The following is a 15594-nucleotide window of genomic DNA, read 5'->3' on the forward strand; positions in this document are numbered from 1 at the left end:
TGCCCAGCTGTCAATCTTTCCTTTTAGAAACAAACTAACAAATTGCTAGGACTGAAAAAGAAACATTTGAGGAAGATGCCTACCCAGAGGATTGAGAAAGGGTCTAACAGTTACCTCAGCCTCAATATAATGTTAAAATCCCCTTCTGGATATTTATTCCACACCTTCATGAAAGGAGTTTACTTTCCCTGGTTCAGGGAGACACAGCTTTGGAGATGATTCCCCATGATCTCCTTGTTTGTACAAGTAAAGTTTACCTTGTGAGGAAACTCCACTTGGTGTAGTTGCTGTCTGTAACTTAGCAAGGACTGGGCCCACTTTGGTTCAGTAAGCTTTCTGGCAGAGTAAATAGTCAAAACATATCCAAGAAACAAAATAATTGAAAAATAAAACACATTTTTACATGTAATTATAAAGCCCAGATTATAAAACATATTCTTCATACACTGAGAGATAGAGACAATGTGTGTGTGTGTGTGTGTGTGTGTGTGTATGTGGGGGGGACTGGGGCCCCTTGCCCTCTGCCCTTATACGTCTGTAGTGACCACCAAAAACAGTCGTGTTAATTTCCAAAACTTTTAGAGAAGGCTACTGCCTCTATTGAGAACCACTTTTCCAGAGAGTGGGGAATTGCTTATCTAACAAGAGGAAAACAACAATCGGGTGGATGCCTCCTTTTGGTCAGTAAACAGGAGCCTGGAGAAAGACGAAACTAAAGACAGGAAAGTCCCCTTTTCTAACCTGGAACACGGGCTTTCCGCCCAGAGACTGGTGACAAGCTACCATGGGCTCGGATTGTGATTGGGTCGTTGAGAAACTAAAACAAAACAGCGGGAGGGAAAGGAGGGAAAACCCCAGTGCTTTCTGCCATCAAGTGGATAACTTGCCAGAAACCCCTCGCTTCGTGACCTTGGGTGTGTTTGCTGAGCGCCGCCACCTGCCGGAGGGAGTTCACGGTGAGCACCGCGGTCCCGCGACGCCCCCTCCCTCTGCTGATCTCCTTATCCACTGGGTCTCCCTGGTTCTGAGGCTCCTTGGTTCTTCTTCCCAGCCCAGCGTAGCCAGGAACCCGGGTTCGGCTCGCCCAGGCTCCGTCCAGACGCGACAGAGAAGCAGCCGAGAGGCTGGAAAGCGGCGCGTGGCTGGAACGCCCTGTCCTGTACTCCCGGAAAGCTGCCTGGGCAGGACTGGGCTGGACAGGACAAAATAGCGAAGTCATTGATGATGTACGTGGGGGTATAGGGGGCGGGGGTGGGGTGGGCAGTGCCTTTCCGGCACTGTGAGATGTGCCTCACTCTCAGGCACAGAGTGAAGGGGGAAGGGCAGGCCCGTTGTGAAAGGCAAACACTTGAGGGTGGTGATCTGGTGAAAAGCAGTTACCTGTGGGGTCTAAGAGGAGAATTGCCTGGGTAAGTAGGTCGGTGCTTCCGGTGGAGATCTGAGCACTGTGCCTTCCTTAGGGTGCCCTGCTTTCCATTTTCCTTTAGGGTTTCACACTTTCCCACCAGGTTCTAGGGCGTGTCTAAATCCAGATAGTATCACATTGTTTTGTGTAACATTTCTATGGCAGCTTATGTGTTTGTTTTGGTACAAGCTTTATTGAGCTATACTTCACAAACCATACAATTCATCAATTTAAAGTATACAATTCGATGAGTTTTAGTATATTCACAGAGTTGTGCAAACATCACCTCAAGTTTAGAACATTTTCATTGTACTCAAAAGAAACCCTTTACCCATTAGCAGTCACTGCCTATTTCTCCTCAACATCCCAGGCCTAAGGAGTCACTCACCTTTCTGTCTCTATAGATTTGCTTATTCTTGACATTCCATATAAATGGAATCACACAGTTTATCGTCTTTTGTGATTGGCTTCTACTGCTTAATATGTTTTCAAAGATTATCCATATTACAGCAAGTATCTGTGCTTTATTCATTTTTATTGCTTAATAATACTCCATTGTATTCGTATACCATTCTTTTGTTTATCCAAATGGGCATTTGGGTTGTTTCCACTTTTGGGCTATTATCAATAATATTACCAACATTCATGTATAAATTTTTTATTTGGACAGAAGTTTTCAATTCTCTTGGGTATATACGTAGGAGTGGAGTTGCTGAGTCATACGGTAACTCTGCTTTTAACCATTTGAGGAATTGCCAGACTGTTTTCTAAAGCTGCGACACCATTTTACATTCCCACTAGCACTATATGAGAATCCCAATTTTTCTACACCATCACCAACACTTTTTATTATTTATTTTTTAAATCATAGTCATCCTAGTGGGCGTGAAATGGTATCTCATTATAGCTTTAATTTGCATTTCCCTAATGATGACCGAAGATGCATTACTTTTAAATTACAAAATAATTTTTAGAAAGGATTTACATGCTGAGGTTTTGTGAACTTTAACCGTCTATGTCATGTGTCCAACATAACAGAGCCTGGGCCCAAACCAAGTCTTCTTAAGCAAATGCTTGAACTCTGTCCCCTCCTCTTCCCTAGAAGAGAATCTGGGACGAAATGCTTCAGGAAAGCTCCTCTTGCTGTCTCTGTTAGAACGGGAACACTGGGCAAGATGAAACTCTGCATGGACTAAATGGTTCATTTCTTATGTGCCATTAGAAACCTAAGTGTGCAGGGCACCTGAGTGGCTCAGTCAGTTAAGCATCTGACACTTGGTCTGGGCTCAGGCGCTGTCTGTGCTGACAGCACAGAGCCTTCTTGGGATTCTCTCTCTCCCTCCCTCTCTGCCCCTCCTCCATGCTCTTTCTCTCTCTCTCTCTCTCAAAATAAATACACATACAAAAACCCCAAATGTGCACAGAACTTACTGGTCTCCATTTTCACTTTGTAAAAAATAAGTGTTTCCTTGAGATCCTGACACTGGATCTTGGATGAAATAGTGACCCTTTCTTGGTATGCAGCACTTTTGTGCTTAAGTGCCCCTTGGGCTTCTCCTGCTTCCCATTAGGACATGGAATAAGGAGATACAGAGTTTAAACTTTGTTTAAATGCATAACTATTATTTTGAATGCATATTTTTCTTTATATATCTATTTTACACTACTATCAGTCTTACTTAGAAATTACCAAAACTTAATTTTTCTTTTTTTTTCAGTTAAAAATTAAGATTGAGTTGTCTTAAAAGTGGTTCCCAGAAGCCGCACAAACCCACCCACCCACGTGGGAACACAGCAGTTGTGGAGGTGGAGACAGGACTGGATCCAGAATCAGAGTTCAAATATACCAGAAAATCTGGGCTCTAAATTCTGTGTAGTCAGAGAGTGACTGACCAACAGCTGTGAGACACTGGGGACGTTACCATTCACTGTAAACTTTGGCACAGATCACTTATTTCTTTGAAGACTGGATCCAGCAAGCACAATGAATACAAGAATGTGCTGTGGTAGCAGGGTGAATTCCAGACAAACCCGAGAATTCCGTACAGCTGGGGAAGGAGGCCCAACGCCTGCGGTGGTCTTAGAAACAGAACTGATAGATCTCAGAGAAAGTGATGAAATAGTTGACCTCACTTGTGAATCCCTAGAACCTGCAGTGATTGACCTAACTTGCCATGACTCTGTTGTGATTACTGAAGAAACGAGGAGGCCAAGAGGAAACAAAAGGTCACTCCAAAGGCAAACTGGCAGCTGTGTGGTGAGCAGTAATGAGGAGTTGATGAGAAACAGAGATGTGTATGTGACCAACGGGTCCTCCCATAATGCCCTGGAAGAAGCAGCTTTAAGATGCACACTACCTGGTTATATCCGGTGTCGAATTTGTATGGATGGGTACTTGGAGATTGAACTGAGTAGGCGACATATTTACTCTACAGAATGTGGCCACATCTTCTGTAGTCACTGCCTCTGCACTTCCCTTAAATATAGTAAAAATTGCCCAGTTTGTTTGAAAAAAGTCAGCTGTCATCAGTACCACCGTATTTATATATGAGGTGTGCTGTATTTGGCTGGATTTTTCCATGTTCTCATGCAGGAACTGTGGGTGGCTGGCATCCTATACACTGGAGCCTTTCAAAAAGGCTCCTTTAAAAATTGTTTTCTGGGGTACCTGGGTGGCTCAGTCAGTTGAGCGTCTGGCTCTTGGTTTTGGCTCAGGTCATGATCTCACAGTTTGTAAGTTTGAGCCGTGCATTGGGCTCCATGTTGACAGTGCACAGCCTGCTTGGAATTCTCTCTCTCTGCCTCTCTCCTTTCTCTCTCTCTCTCAAAATAAAGAAACTAAAATGTAAAAAATTATTTTCTGGAGTATATAAAAAACTTTTTAATTTCTCACACACTATGTATGAGACTACTTCCTTTTGTTTCATGCTTTAAGGCTGGACTTTGGTTGTCATAGTGTGCCAGAGACTAGTGGTTGTCCTCAAAGCAATTTTTCTTTTCTCCCCCCCATAAGAATCAATTTTTAATTGACCACACATGGACATTTTGGATCATGTAAACAAGGGCAACATCTTAGAGTGGTGGAGCAAGTAGATAGAAATAGCCTGGGAGATTGAAAACTTCGCATACAAATTTGGACTTGTACTTGAGAGACAAACTTTATTCTTGTTTAAGTAACCTTATACTAGGTCTTATTTAGAGTAATGGAAACTTTATTTTAATTAACGGACCAGGTAGGGTGCTGTCTCTGGGTTTCTCTGGATTTCCTGATTCTACTGGGATGGAAGGAAGTCAGTCTTTTTTGACTACCTCTCCACCCAGCAGGGTATAGGTGGGTCCATGGGCAGGCACCATGTCCTCGGAGACTCCTGCTGGCCTTTGAAGCCAGTCTGAGGAGTTGCCTAGGCACACGGGAATCTAGAGTTGTGGTTCTGCACTCTCTGACCTGCCAGGCCACAGAGGAGATGCTGTTACCCTGGCTTTACAGGTGTGGCTGCCTCCACCACACTGGTCAGCTAATCAACAAGTTGGCATGCTTCTCTGTTAACAAACACATCACTGCACTGCCATCCCAGCTGCTTCAGGGGCACCGCCCACCTCCCAGCCAAATACACACTAGCTCTTTTTTCTTTTGCAGACGATCACACAGCACTCACAATTCAGCCTGCACTTTAGAACTGGAGAGGATGAGATTTCTACAGTGCTCCCTCCTTTTCCCTCAAAATGACATGGGCAGTAAAGTCTGTTCCTAACTTGCTATGGTTGTAGCAGTGCTGCTCTCCTCCATGGAGGCTCAGTCGTGCCAATGGAACAGTGCCCATCCCTGTGTTGTGTCTGTCTGCGCAATGCATTTTCTGAAATGTTCCATACCTCAGGCTTCAGTTGCTTGATGTGGCACAGGATATGCAAGATAAATGTGGTATGCTCCCTTCTATGTGTTCCTTTGTATATTCTAAAATGAAAAGAGGACAAAAAAGAACATGAAAATGAAAAAGAAATTGAAAAAAAGTTCTAAATATTATCTTTCTACATTTCAACAGATCATTTTATGTATCCCACTTTGGAAACTATTAATTACTCTGTGACATAGCACATAGTATATCAGAAAACTGGCTAATGACTGAAACATCTGAGATGCCTATTAAATACAGATTCTGCTTTTACACATCTTGTTCATGTGATCAGGATAAAGAGCAGAGTCTCTCCAGCTTGACAGCAGCCTTCAACCCTCCCTATTGTATTCTGCCTAGCCCACTACATATTTCCCTTACCTGCCAAGCTCATGTAGACATTTGAGTTTTAGACTCTGTTTTCAGGGGAAAAAATAGAGGGGATTCTATAAAAACAAGATAAATGTTATGGACAACAACATGTACTGATCTTAAATGTATAATTAGATGCATTTGGGCAAATATATACTTCATAATGATCAACACCTCAACCAAAATACGAAATAATTCTGTTATTCCAGAAAGCCCCCTTATGTCCCCTTCTAGTCAATCCCCACCTCTCCAGGCAACCACTGTTCTGATTACTGTCATCATACAAGCATCCCACATGCTTGGGAACACTGACTTTTATTACTTCATTGTCTAGCTCAGCTCATCATTGAGGGATTTGGAGCGTAAGCACTAGGAAGGGGTTAAATGTTTCAGTGGGAGCATGACTAATATTATCTTTTTCAAGAATTGAAGCCAGAAATAAATCAGTCAGAGAAAGACAAATACCATGTGATTTTACTCATACGTGGAATTTAAGAAACAAAACAGATGAACATATCTGTTCAAAAAAAGAGAGGGGCAAACCAGGAAACAGACTGTTAATGATAAAGAACAAACTGAGGGTTACTGGAGGTAGGTAGGTGGAGGATGGGCTAAATGGTGATGGGTTAAGGAGGATGATGTAGTGGGTGTTGTATGCAAGTGATGAATCACTAAATTCTATACCTGGAACTATATTACACTGTATGTTAACTAACTAGAATTTAAATAAGAATTTGAATAAAATGATATTTCTTTTTTTCTAATTTAAAATTTTTGTTTATTTTTGAGAGACAGACAGAGCATGAGCAGGGGAAGGGCAGAGAGAGAGGGAAAGACAAAATCTGAAGCAGTCAGCACAGAGCCCAACACAGGGCTCAAACCCACGAACCATGAGATCATGACCTGAGCCAAAGTCAGTCACTTAACTGAGCCACCCAGGGGCCCCTAAATAAAATGATACTTCAAAACAAAACAAAAAAGAAAAGCCATTTGTGTAGACAGCTATGGGCACAATAACTATTAATAAGTTTAATTGAATGTAAAAAAAAAAAGAATTGAAGGAAGAAAGTGTCATTAATAATGACACTTGCCATTCATTAAGTCATAGTTGTGTTCCAGGCACAGTACTAGGCACTTCACACATCACAGGCAGTGAATGCATACATCTAGGCAAGAGTAGGAACCCAGCAGGATGTAAGCAGAACTGAAGGGAGCTGCCACAGGGCATATTAATGTGAACAAGTTGGCTGATTATTATATATATATATGGTTGTGGAAAGAAGTGAGAAGTAAAGAAAAGAAAAATTAAGGCCACATTGTGGATAGAGCACTCTTTGCTGTGTTATGGAGTTTAGAGTTTATTCTATAGGTGCTAAGGAGCCATTAAAGGCTCTGAAAAAAAGCCTCAAGAGAAAGATTCTTAAGGATTCAACATGACCTCAGTGAAGGCCAAAGATGCTGTTTGAAAGTTGAGGGAAAAATATGAAAGTGGAATTAAGAAGGGAAGATCCTGCTGTTGACTTTCCTCTCAAAACAGAAGTGAATTTTATGAAGTGTATAAGAAAAAGGAAGGAATCTTGGTCTGAGGAATTTGGTAGGCCACTGTACTCTCCTGCTCTCAGAGGTCTACCAGTTTCATTTCATTTATTTATTTTTTAATTGGCAGATGATTATTTATTTATTTTCCTTCATTTATTTATTTTTATAGTTTATTGTCAAGTTGGTTTCCATATAATACCCAGTGCTCATCCCCACAAGTGCCCTCCTCCATGCCCATCACCCATTTTCCCCTCTCCCCCACCACCCCCAGCCCTCAGTTTGTTCTCAGTATTTAAGAGTCTCTCATGGTTTGCCTCCCTCTCTCTCCCCAACTATTTTTCCCCTTCCCCTCTCCCATGGTCCTCTGTTACGTTTCTCCTGTTCCACATATGAGTGAAAACATATGGTATCTGTCCTTCTCTGCCTGACTTATTTCGCTCAGCATAACACCCTCAAGTTCCATCCACGTTATTACAAATGGCCAGATTTCATTCTTTCTCATTGCCATGTAGTAGTCCATGGTATAGATAAACCACATCTTCTTGATCCATTCATCAGTTTATGGACACTTAGGCTCTTTCCATGATTTGGCTATTGTTGGGAGTGCTGCTATGAACATTCAGGTACATGTTTCCCTATGCATCAGCACTCCTCTATCCCTTGGGTAAATTCCTAGCAGTGCTATTGCTGGGTCATAGGGGAGTTCTACTGTTGATTTTTTGAGGAACTTCCACACTGTTTTCCAGAGGGGTTGCATCAGTTTACATTCCCACCAACAGTGTAGGAGGGTGCCCTTTCTCCACATGTTTGCCAGCATCTATAGTCCCTGATTTGTTCATTTTAGCCACTCTGAATGGCATGAGGTGGTCTCTCATTGTGGTTTTGATTGGTATTTCCCTGATGATGAGGGACACTGAGCATCGTTTCATGTGTCTCTTGGCCATCTGGATGTCCTCTTTGGAGAAGTGTCTATTCATGTCTTCTAGCAGTTTCATTTTAGAACAGCCAGCAGAGCTGTGCAAACATTTTGACTTGTGGCAACTCCTAGGAGATGGTGTTTGTTCGAAGGTGGAGCAGCTGTGGAAATTTGGATTTAGCTTTCAGGTACCTTTTTGGAAAAGTAGAAGCTCATTTGGCCAGAGTGGAAGTGGGACTAAGAGAGATGGATATTCAAACTTACTCACTTGAAGCTTGATCTGGCTTTACTATGTTTGCCCTACAGTGAGATAATCTGGCAATGTACATATATCATTTCCTGATGTTCAGTGAGGTTACAGCAGAGATTTCTTGAGCTGTAATATATCTGGATTTCATTAACCACAGACTGAAACTGAAGTATCCAAGAAAAGGATTAAGATTGACAGTAGAGAAGTCAGACTCAAGTTTCAGTAAGGTCCAGTGTTTTCCAATTCTCTAGTCCACACTGAATTAATCCCCACCATAAATATTAAGTACACCTGCCAAGAGAAACAAGTTACTCCCCAAGAATCTAAAATTGTTAAAAAGGATAAACTTTTAGGTCCTTCCCTTAGTTATATCAACTAGATCCCACTGATATGCTATTAAAATCTGTGTACTGGGATGACTGTCCCAGAGTGTTAATAAAGTAAAATAGGTTTCAATGACATCATTATCTTAGTGTCTATCTCTAAAATAGTATTTTCCCTGTGGCAAGAGCCAGAGAGCAACAGCAGCCAACCCTTGCACAAATGCACACAAATTCCCAAGGTTTCTTACCTACTGGCTTCCTTTGGCTTTCCTGATAGCCTCGTGGATACTTAGAGCTGACAAAAGTCTCACGGAGGTACAGGCCTTTGTTTGTAGGTCCTGCTGTCCTAGTCCCTATCCAATATTCCCTGGCTGGGTTGAGATCTGAGGCTAACAGACAAAAGTTGAGCTCTGTTGGATATTCATGATTAGGGACAGCAGGATATTCTGCCAGTCTTATTTATAAATAGTTTTAGGGGTGGCTCAGTCTGCTGAGCATCTGACTTCAGCTCAGGTCATGATTTCATAGTTCGTGAGTTCGAGCCCCGCACTGGGCTTGCTGCTGACAGCATGGAGTCTGCTTTGGACCCTTTGCCTTCCTCTCTCTCTGCCCTTCTCCTGAGTGCATGCTCTCTCTCTCTCTCTCTCTCTCTCTCCCTCGCTCTCTCTCTCTCTCTGTCAAAAATAAATAAACACTAAAAGATCCTACAGGGCATATTCCCTTTTCCTGTGGTTTGGCATGAAGAAGGCATAGGGCCCCAAGTGTGGCTTTGCCAGGAGCACCTACACTCTATAGGGAGGACAGAGGGGCTGCTAGTGTGCTGTGACAGGACAGAGGTGGTGGTTACTCGGATCACTTGGCTCCCTTGTTAAGGAAAGCGCCTTCAGAGAATGAACTCTCTGCCTCTCCTCTGAATAAGCCCAACCCACAGAGACAACAGCTGTTCTATTCTCCATCCAGAAGAGAGAGGGTGCAGTGCATTGCTGGGCATGGGCTATTCATTAATTCATTAATTCATCTGCTCATTTACCTGGTATTTATTAAATTTTGATAGTGTGGTAGGCCTGCGGAATTAAAAAGTTATCCATCTTTTTAAGACAGTCCTTTCCTCCAAGAAGCTCACAGCTAGTGGAGAATAGATGTGAAAAATATTTATAATACAATGAAAGAAAGAATGCAGTATAATAATAGCTATGATAGAAATATCTGCCAGGTTCTAGCTGAAGCATAAAAGCAGAAATAACTCTGACTTCTCAGTAACTTCCTTGGAGTTTAGAAGATGGAAACTTGAATTTCTTATTTATATTCAGCTCTGCTGGGGTCCTTGAAGATTAATATCTACTTACATCTCTTGTTACATTTCAAGACAGAAAGTTAATTTGAGGGAGAGGATTTGTAAACAACTTGCTATACCAGTGTTAGCACAATGACAATAATAGAAGCTAGTACCATTTATTGGGTGCTCCCTATGTGACAGGCACCATTAAGTCCATTACATACATCATCTCATTTAATCCTCACAACAATCCTATGAGGTATTATTGTCTCTTTTATATATGATAAGATTGGGGCTTGGCAAAAGAAAAGTAACTTTGCTTCATAACTTTGTTTTTGTTTTTCTTTTCCCCCTACAGATTACATGGTAAAACCTGGTATGTATAGTTTCTTAGATGTCATTGCCGGCTGCTTAACCCCAACTTTGGTTTTAAAATAATGAAATAAAAACCTGAAGTGCCCCTTTGTGAGATTTGGGACCTCATACTATATAGGTTCTGGCATCACAAACTTTAGAGGTAGAAGGGGAGTCTTAGGAAGTCACACTTTATAGGAGGAACTAATACCCAGAGGAGTTCAACATTTTAGCTGTTATTCAGTGCTCTGGGTTCTTTACTGGGAGAAAGGGCTTCTGTCTTCTAGGCCAGTAAGTATCTTGCCCCAGGCCTACAGGCTCAAGGATGTGGAGACTCTAGGATTTAGTATAATCATCTTTACTAAATGCTGTTAAGCATTTCAGCCAACAACAAAAATATTCAACATGGGGGCGCCTGGGTGGCTAAGTTGGTTAAGTGTCTGACTTAGACTCAGGTCATAATCTCACAGTTTGTGATTTCAAGCTCCATGTTGGGCTCTGTGCTGACAGCTCAGAACCTGGAGCCTGCTTTGGATTCTGTGTCTCCCTCTCTCTCTGCCCCTCCCCTGCTCGTTCTCTGTCTCTCTCCATCTTTCAAAATCAAATAAAAAAGTGCTTTAAAAAATGAAACAAAATTAATTTTTTAACTTAGGAACATAATTCCTAGCTCATCATCAGAATTTCATAGCCACTTATTTGATAAGGTGCTTTATCCAACAAATGCCACGTACTGTCATGGTGAGCAAGATAGCACTACCCAGTAGTTGTTTACAATTTAGTGAAGGGGCAAACATGAAATCAAACAAACTAATTATGAACAGGTAGGTATGTACAAAGATCTAGGCTGTTATAGAAATGTGTAAAGCACTGATTCTCAGCTGGGAGTTAGTTCTACCCCTATACACCTAGCAGACATTTGGCATCTGGAGACAATTTTGATAGTCACAACTGGGGGTGGGGATGCTACTGGCATCTAGTGAGCAGAGGCCAGAAATGCTGCTAACCATCCTAAAAATAACAGGACAGCCCCCCACAAGAAAAACTTAGCCAGCTCAGAATGCCTGTAGGGCTTAAGTGGAGAAACCCTGGAATAGAGCCAGCAAAATATTTTCTACAGGGGATGGGGTAGAGGACAAGCTCAGGGGGGCTGGTTATGGAAGAGTTTACTAAAGAGATAATGATTAGGGTTGGGAGAGAAAGGATCCCCAGTAGAAGGGACATGTGCAAAGCCACATACCCTGGCATATTTGGGCAATCCCAAACAACAGAGGAATAGTTGCGTGCATTAAGACTGGACAGGAGGCATTCCATAGGAGCTAGACATTCAATAAAATCTATTGAGTTAGAGAAAATCTGGTTCCGTGATGGCTGTTAATAAGTTGGTCACTCAGGAACACAATATAGGTACAGATCTCTGTGAACTAAAACTGCTCAAGAAAGCTGTTTTAAATGAGGCTTTTCTCATCTTGGTTCCTTAGGTCCTAGGATTTCCCAGGTATTTGTTACTTACTCAGAAATAGAGTTGGGGCTGTTTCAATGGAATGTGAGCTGAGAGGTGGGATTGGTCTTTTTTAAAGCCACTCAGGTGGGGTCTCAATACTGAGATCACAAGAAGAGATGATCTGGTTATTCCTCATGCATTCTGCTTATAGGCAGATGATGATGTTTATTTCCTCCTTCACAGAGAATCCCAGTCCAGAAATGGGAATATGTGAACCTTAAGATTAGACTGCCACCTTGAATCTAAATGAGTTGCCTTCCCCCTCCCCCACACAAAAAAAGGGGGTGAGTGGGTAGGCCATTCCAATCAGGGTATCTCTTTCTCTTAAGCTAATGATGATCAAAGCAACTGACAAACTGCCGCGGAATCTGCCAGAACTCACTCTGGCCTTGCCCTATCTCCTCAGCTCCTGAGCTTTTCTTCCTTCTGTCATGCTCTGAGACCATTCTTAGCAAATTACCAGGGACCTGATTCCTGATCTGCAGTTATCCTGGGCCTGTTGTGGTTTGATCCAAGTGCCTGTTTCCGTTCCCTGGTGGCCCAATGATAGAACTGAATGGAGGTGAGTAACCCTTCCTTAACTCAGCTAATTTTCTAGACATAGTGTGGAAAACTGGATCACAGAAGGGAGTATGGATTTTACAGTATGAAAGGAAATTCAGGGAACTATTTAATTTGTGACAGATTATAGCTGCTTTACTCTCTTCAGATATTAGAATAACTGAGAATTTGGATAATTTAACTGAGAATTTAGAGATTGGTAGGCAAGAAATGATACCCACCATAAATTTTTGATAAAAATTAAACTAAATTCTATATAAAGTTTACTTTCTTTATTAACTAATTTAGTTTTTTATATTCTAAAGATTGCTTTATTTCAGTATGCATGGATCTATTCCATCCTTTTCCTTTGAAGTTTAATTCTAGTATAGTTAACATGTAGTGTTATTCTAGCTTCAGGTGTGCAATATAATGATTCAACAATTCTGTATGTTACTCTGTGTTTATCAAGATAAGTGTACCTATTTCACTCATACTAATGACCTTATTTTATTTTATGTTTATTTATTTATTTGGGGGGGAGGGACAAAGAGAGAGGGGAGCAAGAATCCCAAGCAGAATCCCTCTGCACTGAGTGCAGAGCCTAATGTGGGTCTTGAACTCATGAACCATGAGATCATAACCTGAGCTGAAATAAACAGCCAGATGCTTAACCAACTAATCCACTCAGGTACTCCTAATCACGTTATTTTAAATTGAAAAAATTTATTATGTATAACTTGGTTTGCTAGTAATACTATCACATTTTATATTTTATATTTATAGCAGAATTGATTCTCATAGGTGTTAAACATTTTTTTGTCTTCCAGTTATTTTATTTTATCTCTAACTGTATCTTCCAAAATTGACTAATGAATTAAATATATATATTTTTTCACTACAGTGAGGTCTCGAGTTATTTATGCCTGTTAGAATTCTGAAAAGTTATAAATGGAATTAGCATTAGCTAAGATATCATTGTTTAAATTTTAATTCCAGTATAGTTAACATACAGTGTTATATTGGTTTCAGGTGTACAATACGGTGATAGGACAATTCTGTACATTACTCAGTGCTCATCACAATAAGTGTACTCTAATCCCCTTTGCCTTTTTCCCCTATCTCCCCGCCTACCTCCTCTCTGGTAACCACCAGTTTATTCTCTGTAGTTAAGAGTCTGGTTTTTGGTTTGTCTCCTTTTTCTTTGTTCATTTAGTTTCTTAAATTCCACATATGAGTGAAATCATATGGTATTTGTCTTTCTCTGACTGGCTTCTGTTGGTTAGAATCATACCCTCTGGAATCCATCCATGTTGTTGCAAATGGCAAGGTTTCATTCTGTTTCATGGCTAAGTAATATTCCATTGTGTATACATACCACATCTTCTTTATCCATTCATCTGTTGATGAACATTTGGGCTGCTTCCATAATTTGACTATTGTAAACAGACACTGCATTTAAGATAGGGGTGCATGTATCCCTTTGAATTAATGTTTTTGTATTCTTTGAGTAAACACCCCAGTAGTGGAATTATTGGAACATATATGGTAGTTCTGTTTTTAATTTTTTGAGGAATCTCCATACTGTTTTCCATAGTGGCTGCACCACTTTGCATCCACACCAACAGTGCACATGGTTTCTTTTTCTCTATATCTTCGCCAACACTTGTTGTTTCTTGTGTTTTTTGTTTTAGTCATTCTGACAGGTGTGAGGTGATATCTCATTGTAGTTTTGATTTGTATTTCCCTATCGATGAATGATGTTGAGCACCTTTCATGTGTCTGTTGGCCATCTGCATATCTTCTTTGGAGAAATGTCTGTTCATGTCTTCTGCCCCCATTTAATTGGATTATTTGGTGTTTTGGCGTGGAGTTGTAGAAGTTCTTTATATATTTTGGATACTAATCCTTTATTGGATATATCATTTGCAAACATCTTCTCTTATTCAGTAGCTTGTGTTTTAGTTTTGTTGAGGAGTTAAACATTTTTAATTGAATTCCTTTAAGATCTCCTCAGAGCTAAAATTAAGGATGCTATATTCATCTGAACCATGTGTTTTCCTCATAGACAAAAGAAAATGTATATTTATAGAAAGAAAGCTGAAAAAAACTCACTAAAATTTATCAACAAGAAATTTTGACACCTGAATCCTTATGTTCTGATATATCATTTCTATCAGTTTCTACTTCTTATAAAGTTTAATTAAACATATTAACCATTAAGATAAGGTTCCTTGTTTATGGAACCTTTAGATTTGCTCTTACTCTATTCTTAGCTGTTGAATCAGAGGTATACCCATTTTGTTTATAATTTCTAGAGGGAAAAATAAACACTATTGTCTATTCCTGCTATATTCCTATTACTATTGTCTCTTCTTACTACACTCTTATTAAGGTGAAGTTAGTAAAAGTAGACACTTTTCCGTAACAGTTAAAAAAATTGTTTGTGTAATAGTGAGCTTCCCATTATTTCATATGTTCAGGGAGTAGCTAGAAAGGAGTTAATTAAATGACTTATGATCTCTTTAAACTCTGACAAGCTCTGTTTAAGTGAACAAGTTCATAATATTTCTCTCTTATGTGAAAGTGTCAGGGCACATGAAGCATGCATATATTTTGTTCTGTTTCTTGAGCTGTTTGTGACACATAGTTTGTTTTCTATAGATGAATTGTATTTCTCTGCTCTTAATTCTCTGCTCTGCTAATTCTTCAGAAATCTGCCCATCAGAGTTTTTAAAAATTACTTTGAAGAAATGAAAGCTGAAAAGCAACAAATACCCTTAAAAAAGGCAACAAATCTCTTTAAATATTTTACTGATCATGATTTCAAAAGTTCACAATCCAAAACTTCTCAGGAAAAAAAAACCTGGGAAAACTTAAGCATTTTTTCTGCAAGTTTCCAGTGATTTCATTGCTCTATTCCTTCCTTGACTTTTCTCTGCCTTTTAAGAATATACAAGGTGAGTAGAAGGAGGTGGATATGCTTTCTTGAAAGTGATTGCTAAACCACATCTTCTTGATCCATTCATCTGTTGATGGACACTTAGGCTCCTTCCATGTTTTAGCTATTGTGGAGAGTGCTGCTATGAACATTGGGGTACATGTGCTCCTATGCATCAGCATTTCTGTATCCCTTGGGTAAATTCCTAGCAGTGCTATTGCTGGGTCATAGGGGAGTTCTATTGTTAGTTTCCTGAGGAACCTCCACACTGTTTTCCAGAGGGGCTG

At 40.4% G+C, this 15594-nt stretch overlaps 1 protein-coding gene and 2 long non-coding RNA genes across 5 annotated transcripts in view; 2 read left to right on the plus strand and 1 right to left on the minus strand.

The window, feature by feature from the left end:
• The window catches only part of LOC120243818, a 35713-nt gene extending 23815 nt beyond the window's left edge, over nucleotides 1-11898 (minus strand). Inside the window, exons 1-2 of one of the 2 annotated variants that reach the window (XR_005531397.1) lie at nucleotides 11836-11898; nucleotides 5276-5357 (exon numbers count right to left, since the gene is read on the minus strand). This is a non-coding gene — a long non-coding RNA (uncharacterized LOC120243818). Of the gene's footprint in view, nucleotides 1-5275; nucleotides 5358-8943; nucleotides 9008-11835 lie in introns of those variants that run through there. The other variant, XR_005531398.1, reaches the window with a different exon arrangement.
• LOC120243817 lies at nucleotides 728-3908 on the plus strand. The gene is made up of 2 exons (XR_005531396.1): nucleotides 728-956; nucleotides 3124-3908. It is a non-coding gene; the product is annotated as an uncharacterized LOC120243817 (long non-coding RNA).
• Nucleotides 11731-15594, plus strand: part of TRIM69 (tripartite motif containing 69) — a 39657-nt gene continuing 35793 nt past the window's right edge. The window contains exon 1 of one of the 2 annotated variants that reach the window (XM_039250053.1): nucleotides 11731-12388. In XM_039250053.1, coding sequence (XP_039105984.1) covers nucleotides 12383-12388 — 6 coding nt within the window. In that variant the 5' untranslated portion in view covers nucleotides 11731-12382. The remainder of the gene's footprint in view (nucleotides 12389-15594) is intronic. The other variant, XM_039250052.1, reaches the window with a different exon arrangement.

The sequence above is a fragment of the Hyaena hyaena genome, unplaced genomic scaffold, assembly GCF_003009895.1.
Source record: "Hyaena hyaena isolate Hyena2069 unplaced genomic scaffold, ASM300989v1 scaffold_361, whole genome shotgun sequence".
In the NCBI taxonomy this organism is placed as follows: domain Eukaryota; kingdom Metazoa; phylum Chordata; class Mammalia; order Carnivora; family Hyaenidae; genus Hyaena; species Hyaena hyaena.